The sequence below is a fragment of the Micropterus salmoides genome, unplaced genomic scaffold (assembly GCF_014851395.1).
Source record: "Micropterus salmoides isolate LMB-PRFRI ecotype aquatic unplaced genomic scaffold, ASM1485139v1 Ms_hic_scaffold_2, whole genome shotgun sequence".
NCBI lineage: Eukaryota > Metazoa > Chordata > Actinopteri > Centrarchiformes > Centrarchidae > Micropterus > Micropterus salmoides.
The window spans coordinates 28,548,942-28,560,765 of record NW_024041150.1 but is presented as its reverse complement, the minus strand read 5'-3'; the positions used below and the strand labels follow the sequence as shown (position 1 = coordinate 28,560,765).

General features: G+C 39.2%; 2 protein-coding genes across 3 annotated transcripts; one reads left to right on the top strand and one right to left on the bottom strand.

Annotated features, from left to right (window-relative positions):
- Window positions 1–446: 446 nt before the first annotated feature.
- rgp1 (GP1 homolog, RAB6A GEF complex partner 1) lies at window positions 447–5,817 on the top strand. Of its 2 annotated transcripts, none has more exons than XM_038730666.1 (9): window positions 447–641; window positions 864–979; window positions 1,653–1,786; window positions 2,112–2,195; window positions 2,484–2,633; window positions 3,014–3,160; window positions 3,652–3,779; window positions 4,194–4,371; window positions 5,145–5,817. In XM_038730666.1, the coding sequence occupies exons 2-9, from the start codon at window positions 864–866 to the stop codon at window positions 5,366–5,368; spliced, it is 1,161 nt and encodes a 386-aa protein (XP_038586594.1). In that variant the 5' UTR covers window positions 447–641; the 3' UTR covers window positions 5,369–5,817. The 2 variants fall into 2 exon arrangements, with proteins under 2 accessions (XP_038586594.1, XP_038586595.1); XM_038730667.1 differs by lacking the exon at window positions 447–641 and adding an exon at window positions 652–718.
- Window positions 5,818–5,875: 58 nt separating this feature from the next.
- msmp1 (microseminoprotein, prostate associated 1) lies at window positions 5,876–8,306 on the bottom strand. Its single transcript, XM_038730668.1, has 3 exons — window positions 7,634–8,306; window positions 7,417–7,525; window positions 5,876–6,612 (listed from the first exon to the last, which is right to left on the bottom strand). The coding sequence occupies exons 1-3, from the start codon at window positions 7,740–7,742 to the stop codon at window positions 6,441–6,443; spliced, it is 390 nt and encodes a 129-aa protein (XP_038586596.1). The 5' UTR covers window positions 7,743–8,306; the 3' UTR covers window positions 5,876–6,440.
- Window positions 8,307–11,824: the final 3,518 nt, after the last annotated feature.

Genomic DNA, 11,824 nt, shown 5'->3' with positions numbered 1-11,824 from the left:
GTACCATTTGCAGTGAAGGGGGGGGGGGATTAAATTAATCCCATTTATTCATTTCCACTCTAGTTGGAAGCCGCCGTCGGCACATTTTGATAAGCACACAAGTTATAAAAGTTTGACAAAAGGGGCTACTACGTCAGTAGAGTACGTGGTGTTAACGTGCGTCAGTTTTTTTGTAAATATTAAACTTAACTCCTCCCTCTACCAGTTACCATGGCAACAGCCCACCTCTCGTTTGAGTGTGCTACGTTACGTCTTTCTAAATGGCCAGCCAAAAACTTTACCGAGATTCTTCTCTGACTTTATTCTTTAAAAACATATGTTTAATTAAGATTGCGATGCCTGCAGGACATTAAACAGAACATATACTAAAGGAAATTTTATTTTTTATGATATATGCTTTTATTCTTTAGAAGTTTTTTCATTCCCCTTGTTCGTGATTGGTCGTACAGCAGCAGATATGCTAAGTCACAAATACATTTTTTTGTTTACCTTTAGCTGTAATGCTAGCTAACTAAATAAGATATGCCTACTTCTTCAAGAAAGACAGCATGTATTGCATTGTTTTATTCGAGAAGTAAATTCATGTGCGCCTTTGGATAAGACGACGTAATTGTGTTGCTGCTGTATCGTCAAAAGCCAAGGTATGTGTAAGTTAAAACAGCAGCCATTAGCAGGCAGAACCAAACAAGTCAACTTCTGTCTTGAGCGGCCTGTAGCGGTATGTTTATGCAGAACTGTAACTTTAATTAGTATTATCTTGCAGGAGTAATGAAACAAAGTGTGTCGGAGTGCATTTTGTTCTGCGTGTTAGTAATCGGTTATTTAATGTAGTAACGTGGCACTGTGGTTTTCTAACGTTACAGATGATCGAGGTGGTGGCCTCCATGGCCCGAGGTCCCGTGTTTCTCGCCGGCGAGCTCATGGAGTGTCTCATAACATTCACCAACCCGATGTCTCACCTCTCCACATCTGCCAGCAGGTAACAGCTACGATTTAGCTCCTGACACCAGTTCTTCACCGATCATAGACCAGAACATAGACATGAAGATGCCACTTTCTGTCTCTGTAGTGTAACGTTACTATAAACATTGCCAAAACAAACAAACTATTTGAAAGGAAACACTTGAAGGAGGATATCTTGAATAAGCTAAGATTACCACACAGAACCATATATTAAATATAAGAAGAAGCCAAAGGCCTTAGTGTGCTCAAACAAGACTGGTACCTTACGACTGCCAATTGCCAAATAAATATTAAGGTATCCCTGAAACACAGTTTTTTTATTTTATTTTTTTCTGTGATCTTAGTATTGTTGATTATGAAGTACAAAGATCTGAGGAATCCACTATTTGGGGAAACGATCTGTCAAAGAATCCTGATATGCTTTAGTTGTCTGTATTGATATGTTATGCTGGCTTTTGTGGTGGCTAGACTGATTAAACTGTACATTTCATACCAGAACATTTCTGCTATGTATATGGGACCGTTTCAAATGTTTCCTTTTAGAATTTGTGCATCTGTACATCATTTGTTTTACACAATCAACTTGGTTGTTGTCTATGGCCACTTACCATTTACTGATGCATCACACTTAAATCAATCAACCAATCACTCTGTAAATGTTCTTGCGTAACCCTTTTTTTCTGACTCAGTGAGATGCTGGCATGGGCCAGTGCTCAGATCCACTGCCAGTTTCATGCCAGTGAAAGCAGAGTGGCTCTACCGGCCCAGGGCAACAAACAGGATGTCCAGGCTGAGAGCGACACTGTGCTTATTCCAAGCAGAGGTTAGTGAGGGCAGGAAAAGATCTGCGATTAGCAGAAATGAAAATCATTGCTGTATAAACAGCGTGTTGAGGCTGAGCTGGAGGCCATTTGCTGCATGTCATCCCCTTTCTATTCCCTGCCTTTCCTGTCTCACAACTGTCCTGACAAATAAAGCAAAACAAAAGTACATTTACATGAAGTATTTATGTTTTTAGATAAACAAATCACAATACAACATGTCTTCAGACAAAAATGTAAGAGGTTATGGATATTATTAGCTTTGTTATAATAGCCTTATGTGTGATATGCCCCGAACCTCCTTAACACTAATCCTTTCTTCTACAGGAGAGCGAGGGCAGTGTGTGCTGGACACACCACCTAAGATATTATTTTGTGACCTGCGCCTGGACCCCGGGGAAAGCAAAACCTGTATGTGTGTACATATGTGAATGTAAAGTTTAGATCCATAAAAATTCAAAGTATAAGTTAAATAAGTGAAATCTACTCTTAATGTGTGGATAAAACTGTGACTTACTGAAACAACTTTAAAAAGGAAATGAAAACCACAGTGTTTGCTTGTCTAAATGACAACACCTTTACATTACAATGATTTTAAATGTTTCCTGTCTAGTATTGTTTCCCAAATGGCCATGCAACATTTATAAATAACATTTGTTTGTTTGAAACAGTCTGACATGCATACTCACTCTCCCACAGATTCATACAGTGAAATCGTGCCCATAGATGGTCCTCCTAGTTTCCGAGGTCAGGCGGTGAAGTACGTCTACAAACTGACCATCGGCTGCCAGAGAGTCAACTCTCCTATCAAACTACTCCGAGTTCCCTTCAGAGTCCTGGTTCTGCAAGGTTAGATGAATTTTCACTACTTAGTTTCAGTTGTGTTTATTTTTTAGCACTGCAAAGCTTCCAGTGTTAATGAAGTGTGTCAGTTTGAAACCACTAAAGTGGTAAAATGTTTATTTCTGCTTTAACATGATGAAGAACACAATGAGGAAAACGAGAGCAACAATCAGATAAATGCTGGAAAAATTGATGTGAATATTAAGTTTTCTTCTAGCCACTTAAGCAGGCAACACCCTAGAAATGTTTTTGTTGTTAGTGGAAGGAGACCAGTTTATTTTGTGATTTTCTCTTTGGACTGTGGATATAAAGACAGTTTAGTTAGTGTTTTTGCTTAGAAAATAGAAGTTCAAAAATTAGAGTCACGTTTTTGTGACGTCCTGTAGGAATGCCAGAGCCTCCATTTCCCCAGGATGAGGAGGTTTCTCCCTCTAACCCGTTCCTGGAGGAAGAGGAAGCGAGCCGCAGGGATGCTCGGCCTTTGGAGAGAGCACTGGACATGCTGATGGTCACCACCTCAAGACGCTGCCCCCGTGAGTTGCATTCTCTGTCTTTCTGGTCTTTGCAGCAGTTTAAAGCATTGGATTATCTCACTCTAGTTGCTTTTTTTTAAACACAATGCCTTATTCTGCTTTTGTCAAAATTATTATTATTACAATTTTATTGTGTGAAATTGTACACTCTTCCATCCACATGAAGTTTATTGCAACAAATAAAACTGTATTTCCTCACAAGCTTAATTGTTGCATCCATGTCATCAATAGGTTTGCCTTTGTTAACCAATAGAGCAGCTAATTGAAGCTAGATTTGTCATGTAGACATATCATATGAACATGTACTCAAATGGATGACAAAAGTAAAAAAAAAAAAAAAAGTAATTTTATACAGAAATGTAAACTACAGAAGTTAAGCAAATGCTCTATAACTCTTAAATAATACTAGTACTGTTTTTTCTGGATTATAATTTCCACTCTTTGTTTAGTTGGAAGTCCACATTTGACCCGTGTTTCTTTGTTTTGTCCAGACATGTTTAATATCACCAATGTGCGTGGGAAAGTAGCAAAGTTCTGCATCTTCAAGACCGTTTACAGACTCGGGGAGGACATCATCGGCACATTCAACTTCTCAGAGGGAGACATTCCCTGCTTGCAGGTGTGTTTGTCTTTGTTGTTTTTGTCCAACATTAGTTTTTCCTCTTTAATCCAAGTGTAAATTATGACATCCTGTGTGTATGTGTGTGTGTTACTTTCCACAAGCCATAAAATAACTTGAACAGTACTCAGTGTCATGGCTGAGTTCTATGATGGCCACTGGAATTTGTGCAATATTTTTAGAGTTTATTATTATATATTATATTAACTGTGCAATATTTGTTTTGATACGTGGACTGTGCAATATCCTTTACTCCTGCTGATTCCAGTTTTTAACCATTTATGTGAATTTCTGTCAATTATTTATTATTACCCGCATGTCTTTTTATCTTATCTATGTACATTGAGGGGAGCTGCACTCAAATCTTGTTGTACTATGTTCAATGACAATAAAGCTTTCTGATTCTGTTTTCAGTATTCAGTGAGTCTTCAGAATGAGGAGGAGATCCAGCAGCAGTACCAGCGGCGTCCCGGACAGGCTGTCAGTGTGACTGGACACGGACGACACCTGGAGTCGTGCCTCCACACCGCCTCCAGCCACTTCTCTCTCCCCATCCCCCTCAACGTCACCCCGGGTTTCAGCACAGACATAGGTCAGTCAGCAGAAGGCTTTTTCTGTGCTTTTGTCCTTTTATATGTTTTGGATTGCTTTGACGTGCTGGGCAGCTGTTAGAGTGTTAACAGAAATCATTCACACGTCTAATATGGAACAATTTACACACGCAAATATCAGAGGCAAATTTGTTCCGCATGTCCAACTTTAGATGAAGGTACCCTGTGCACTTTTTTACCACTAGTATACATACACATATTTTTAGATTCAATGTAACTTACACTACACAAGGATATCATTATCTCTGATGTCCATCCTGAATAAATGTTCATAAATCCACTTAGAAATCAGAGCAAAAATGCTTCTTACATTACCAGAACTTGAATCTTGAACAGATTTTTTTTTTTTTCAGTTTCAAAGTAATCCAGGAACAGTCGAACATCCATGGGTACACTGCACACTGTAATTAACATTTTGTTAGACTTTAAAACCCCCGATTTTAGAACATTTCACATTAACATTAAAGTGACTCAAATTAGACCACTGACCCCCACTGATAAGATTTTGTCCCAGGGTCCCCCATCTGAAAGGATTTCTTCTTTTAGATGTTATTCCAAAAAGTGTATGAACCCTGTGACCATAATAGTCATACATTCACTCACTGTGTTAAATATGGATGGAATTATAACACAGATAAATTATTCGCCTTTTTGCTGGGGACCCCACTTTGAGAACCACTGATTTAGAGTGTCAAGCTCCATAATATGCAGGATAATGTCAGACTTGTTGTTTATCACACATCTGCTTGTACAGTGATCCTGAGGTGGCGCCTGCACTTTGAATTCGTCACTGCCCGGGAGCCCATGGAACCGCCCACAGTTCTGCAGAACCAGTCAGAGGTCACAGTTTGGGCTGGGGCGGAGCATGTCGACGTGGATACCTTCAGCTGGGATCTGCCAATCAAAGTCCTGCCCACTAATCCGGCTTTGGCATCCTACATGTCCCACTTTACGGGGACCAACAGCATTAATATTTGACTGTTGTGCCTGTGTAAGATTGTGAACGTGAGGAATCAGGAGGAGAGAGAGAGACTTCTTTCCAGATAAGAGATGTTAACACAGAGGTGCACATTTCAGGAACAAAGGAGCGTTGTCTATTGTATATTCAGAGCCAGTGATGGATTCCATATGTAAAGTATGCAGCTGATGTTTTGACTTTTTCATATTCATTTTGCAGCGCATCTAAATGCAGCTCCCTTTTTGAAAGATCTACAAACTATGAGCTCCTGAAGTGAAACTATCTCTGCGGTTACTGTGCGTTTATGTATTTGTGTAATTTTTGACGCACACTTGTTCTCATTTCAAACTGTTTATTATTCAATATATTTTTTACTGTTTAACTGTTTTTCTTTCAGCTTGAGCAAATGTTGTACTGAGATGTAAATACTACAAGAGAAAAATGAATTAAAAGTGTGATTTAAATTTGATAAATTACCCGTGAGGAAGTCATTCATTACTTCACAAAGTCATTTCTCAGGATTTTTATTTGGAGGGTAATTGAGTTACAGCAGAGAACAGGTCAAATTCAACAAGAATCCTTTTATATATTAATGTACGTATTTATTTGCTTATATTTACAATAAGTCATTATTGGATTAGTTAAAGAAATTTGGCATTTTGCTGAATATAATCTTCCCAAATACATTGAAGAAAGAAGCCTCTAACTGTCTAGATGTGCAGGATGTTTAACATGAAAAACTCCCCAAACCACCTGTATAACAAACTGCTTACTATAATTAATATCAAACACATAATGGAAATGATGTTTTGTCTACAGAAGATTGATGCCCAAACGTGTTAACAGATTACACCATTTGGTGCTCAAAAAGTTCTCTGCTGGAAAATACTGCAGTTTTCCTTAAATATAGTTTCACAGACAGATTTCACTCACATTTCCTTCATTGATTACACAATCCAAAAAGTACAGATGCTGTTAAAGCTTTATATTCGTACAGTATGTGTATAAAATGGTTACTGATATTTAACTAGAGTGGGTACTGGTTTCACAGGCAAACAGACTGAACAGATAGTCGCTGGTCTGAGCAGGTTTCTACCCGTCGAGCTGTTGCTGCAGCTGAAGCGATCCGTGGCTGGGGTCCTTGATGTCCTCACCTGGGGAGCAGGGCAGGCGTGGGTCAGCTCTCTGGACCAGGACCACTTGGCAGGTCACTGGCTCCACCCGCACCTCACACCACGCAGGGAAATCCACCGGCCGATGCACCCTGGACAGTTGTTGAGGTAAAGGAGAAAAGAAGACGGTTTTCCTTGAACTCTCCGCTTCCTTCTTTGTAATGTGGACTGTAAACTCCCAACACAGTTTGACTCTTTTGCTGGTTCAGCAGTGCCAAAGTGATGTTTATGAAAATAAACAACCATCACCGGAGGTTGCAGGCTTTGGTGTTGATCTTACAAAACAGTCAAGTGTTGACTTTCAAGAAAAGGGCCTGAATAAAAGTGTACAAAATATTCTCGAGCTCTTAATGCAAGTGGTGAAAAGTAACTATGTACATGTACTCAGGCGCTGTACTTAAGTAGAGTTTTGAGGTACTTGTACCATACATGAGTACTTCCATTTTAAGTTATTTTATACTCTTATACATTATAGTTACACTGCATATCAGGATTTTACATATAAGCATATGATCATCTTATATAATATTTTCTAAAATGTTAGTATAAAATGTGATATATTATTATAACAATGTATCAAATTGTTCCACTGCAATAACATTAAACTGCTGTTTACATCAGTAATAAAATAAAATGCATCATGACTTTACTTTGATACTTTTTGGTTCAATTTGCTATTGGTACCTAAAGTAAAACTTTGAATGCAGGACTTGCAAAAGACTCTTAGCTTAAAGTAAAAAAAGTAAAAAACCTGAATACAAATGTTGAAGACAACAATTTAGAGCCACCACTATGAAGTAACTTTAAGTACTTTGTTCAGTCTCCCTGAAGCTAGCTGCAGGACAGTAACTGTGGGCATCTGGACACCAAACCCCACAGGTTGTTTGTGTACTCACGTCTCGCAGCAACCGACGCCGACAGGGTGCAGACAGGTGCACTGCATACAAGCGTTGTCCATCCAGGTCTCACCCAGTGAGTACTGTCTCCCCTCGAACACACACAGTGCTGGAACAACACATGGCAGTAAAGAATGAACTCAGAAACATGCTGCTTTTCTTTCTTTTTAAAAAATAGTCCAGATGCTCTATGAGATTTTAAAGGATGGGATCTCACCTCTGGAGTTGAAGTGGCACTCCATGGGTGCAGCAGACCCACCACTGGTCAACAGAAGAAACCCTGCAGCTGCAAGCACCCAGTTTACCACGGCGAGTTCCATCTTCATCTGGTCTGGTCAGCCTCTGCTTCCTCGCCTCCCTTTGCTCCCTTATTTATACATCCCGAGGCTTTACGGCCGTGGCGTGGAGGTGTGGTCAGCACCGTCATGTGGCCCACAGGCCTGGCTGTAGAAGGTGTCGGCGGTGCCATCCATTGGGGAATGAGGAGGTGGTGGTTTGTGTGTGAAGAGAACACGGATCTTGTATCTTGGCGCTGTTTTGGCACTCCGGAGATCACCTCGCTGCGCTTCAGCGGGCATGAACCACTAAAATGATAGAAACAATGACACATCCATGTGGTGACTAAGAGAGGGAAGATTAGGAGAGAGGTTTGATGGAGGGCAGGGAGAGAGAGAGGTGACGTCCAAGGAGAGGAGGAGGAGGAGAGGGGAGAGAAAGAGGGATGGGATGGAATTATCAAATATGATTCATCACCATTGAACCTCTCATTTACTTTTGTCGCCCAGGTCGCTGTCCAGAAACTGGAGATGTGAGTAACACATACTGATCGAATGAATAAATCCAATTAAGTCACTTCAAATACTCAAAGGGATGTAAACTAGTGGAGAAACATCATAAGCAGATGCTTCCATAAAAGGAGTCACTGCATGGTTTGATGAAAATAATATAAATCAAATGCTACGACCCCAGTTGAACACCTATAGCAGATGGATTGTACGAATCTATGAGCAGGAGCACTGAATCTGCTCTGACGGCTCATGGTGAGCCAACCTGAAGTGTCTCAGTATGGAGCCTGCAGAACAGCTTCAGTGCTCCTTGCCAAGACTGTGGAACTATTGGATGGATGAACATCAGTGACAGACAGACAGACAGACAGACAGACAGATAGATAGATAAACACAGCCAAACCTAACAAAAGGACATGTAACATCAGAGACATCACTAAATAGATTTGAAAATGAAAGTTTATATTGTTCCATTTGGCTATATAGTGATGGTGGGTGTAGAGCATGGTCTTACACGTTGGTCCAGACTCTTCATAAGTGTGAAACTGGGTTGACATCTGGTGACTGTAATGGCCATAGCATTTTATTCACATCACTTTCATACTTACTAAATGATTCAGTTAGCCCTGGTGCACAGAAGCATCTGCGTTTGATGTTTCGCCACTCTTTAATTTATGTTTTGATGTGAGACATTGCTGAAAGCTCTTGGACCTTGTGATAAGAACTTTTTGTCAAATTTATTCTTAAAAAAATAGTTTAACATTTTGCAAAATAAGCTCATTCACCTTCATGCCCAGAAGTAGATAATAAGATCAATAAACTCTTGTGTTTGTACAGTAGATATGACACTGGAGCTAGCTGCCAGTTAGCTTAGCTTAGCACAAACTGGACTGGAAACAGGAGTAGACAGCTAGCCCTGCTCTGTGCAAAGCTAGAAAAATATGCCTTCCAGCATCTCTCTACAGTTCATTTATTAAAATATCATATCTCTTTTGGTTAATTCAGACAAAAACCAAAGTGTAAAAACCACAGTTTGCCTATTTGCGGGGCGTCCCGTGCTGGACTACTTCTACGCTACACTATGGGCGGGACAACATAGTGGAGTCTCCGTTGATTGCTTGGCAGCTCAGAGCCCAGAAACCGTCTGCCACATTACCTCCGTATTGCTTTTACAAACCCTTAATAACTTTTCGTTTAAAAGATCTTTTGATTTACTTCTGATCAAACTGTGTAATAGTGACCCTTTCTCTAAATCACCCTTTTTTTTTCTTTGCAATTAAGCCAATACTGTGGCTGATAATATTGATTCCCTGACATCAGTTGGTCTAAAGAGGTTAAATATTTAATATATATAGTTTAATAGATCTTTACACATTTCTTCTTCCCTGACACTCCGCATGTCCATTAGTCCTTTGGGATTGGATGGGACCCCATGAAGTCACAGACTGGAGTTAATGACATCATTAATATGAGGTAGACAGGGTCAGAGGTTACAGCAGGTCCCTGCAGCAGCAATACATATAAGTGTATGTGTACAGACTGTTGTGTGTGAACATATTGTATATGTGTGTGTACATAATTTGGCCAAGAATATACAGTAAACCCTTGAGTTCAGTATCATCCCCAAAAAGCCTCTAGCTCTAGCCTGTACATAAAAAAAGTAAAGTCAAATTTATAAAATGTGATCCGACCTGACAATGCAGCGTAGTATCGCTGCCTCGGCCAACAACACATTAGCTCATCTTCTTCCAGTTGTTTGCTAACTGCAGTCTAAGGTGCGAGTTCATGGGGAAAATTCTCTCACAGGAGGCCCCGGGGCCTCATAACATGGTGTTTTACGGGCCTTTTCTCTGGTAGAGTGTTGATAGGTCTCCCTCATCAGTCAGGAGTGCTTCTTCATTCAGATGACTCACAGTTGCCTCTCTCAAGCTGTACCTTGTTTTTTATGAAGACGTGTTGCAGTTCCAATACTGTTGTCATAAATACAATCATTATACAGACATGTTACTGATATTATTCAGATGCTATTTCAGAGGAGGGAACGTGTTTTAATGGCAGATGTTCTTCCATAAGTTCAACTCGGGTGGTGCTGACCTCTTGTATGTGTCCCTTACAATCCGCTGACGAGGAGTTCACACCCGGATTTGACAACCAGTTGTCGTCAGCATTGATGAAAAGGGAGGACCTCACCAAAACAAAAGATGAGGATTTTCCTGTCACACGCCTGTTGTCCTTCACGGATATGCACTTCATTGGTGGCAAGTGCACTTTTATTGGGGAGAACTTTCTGTTTGAAAGTTCGAAGGGCTGTCATCATGTTTGGTATCTTTTATCTTGAATAAGAGGACTGCTGTTTGTTGGGACTTCTTAATAGTAAATCTTCCAACTAAACAAACTGAACCCTAAGAGGCTATTAAAGTCATTTTGTAAAAATGTTACAGAATGTATTTGCTTTGACATAATTAATTTACATGTTTCTGTGTGTTCATTGCAGCAAAGAATGAATCACAAATAAACATACAATGCAATTTTCAAGAGCACGCCTAACTATAGTTTTACATTACCTTAAATGTTGTGCATCATTTTATCCACACTGTCTTTCTTTCATTTTAGTAGAGAAAGGGTATTGTATCTCTCTGATACCATAAACATATATGATTTGTTATTAGTAGAAGTATTAATTGCCCATTAATAAATTGCAGAATACAGAAAGTCCCATCTGATTTGGACCTATAAAACACCAAATGTACAGCTGCAGCAAAAACAATGTTGCTTTGCAAACATCATATGCGAGGGCTCTAACAACATCACCACAAAATAAAGAAATAAAGTCAAATAAAGCCATAAATACAATTTTTAAATAGTGCTCGAAATGTTCCAATGTCACAGTTTGATTGACATCTGTAACTACACTCGGTACAGTATGGTTATTTTTTTTATTTTTTTATTTTTCACGTAATGTAATGTTGTTGTTGTAATGTTTATACAACTACATTACTTCATAAGAATTGTAAACAATTATTTACCCCATGAATGTATGGACAAAATCTATATGGATATAGAAAAGTTATAAACTGTAAAATAGAAAGATCAATTTTACTTTATAAACTTGGAAAAATAAACAGTTCTTACCTCATAAGGACTCATAATAGACTCCAGCAAATATATCTAGCAGTGGTGAGAGAAAACCTTTTACATTAGAGCATAAATTACCTCTGCATCATCATCATTAACACAGGACTTCAAGGTCAGCTTACTAGATTTTTCCAGGACTTTAAAAAGTATCTCATGGTCTTCACAAGCAGATTGATCTTTTGACATGGAAGCTCAGTAGTTGATTTCATACTGTCAAAGCCCCTTGATCTCCATTACAACCCAGCAAGCAAACTCAATCTGCCAGTGTTTTGCACTTCTTTTGGCATTGTTTACACACCTGAAAATTCTGGCAAAACTTCAGCAGATTCATCATTGACCACATTTACAGAGATTTTGCACTGATGTGGGAGAATGTGGTATTTTGCTTTTATAAAAGTCAAAGAAAAGAAAATAAGTACTTTATAATAAATGTATTAATTATACAGTATATAACAATATAGACCACTTCTGGCAAATTTATTTCTCTA

Coding starts and splice junctions, on each gene's coding strand:
- rgp1 (XM_038730666.1), top strand. CDS start 864: ATGATCGAGGTGGTGGCCTCCATGGCCCGAGGTCCCGTGTTTCTCGCC. Junction 1,787..2,111: donor TGTGCTTATTCCAAGCAGAG/GTTAGTGAGGGC, acceptor TTTCTTCTACAG/GAGAGCGAGGGCAGTGTGTG. Junction 2,634..3,013: donor CAGAGTCCTGGTTCTGCAAG/GTTAGATGAATT, acceptor GACGTCCTGTAG/GAATGCCAGAGCCTCCATTT.
- msmp1 (XM_038730668.1), bottom strand. CDS start 7,742: ATGAAGATGGAACTCGCCGTGGTAAACTGGGTGCTTGCAGCTGCAGGG. Junction 7,526..7,633: donor GTGCCACTTCAACTCCAGAG/GTGAGATCCCAT, acceptor GTGTTGTTCCAG/CACTGTGTGTGTTCGAGGGG. Junction 6,613..7,416: donor GGCGTCGGTTGCTGCGAGAC/GTGAGTACACAA, acceptor ACAACTGTCCAG/GGTGCATCGGCCGGTGGATT.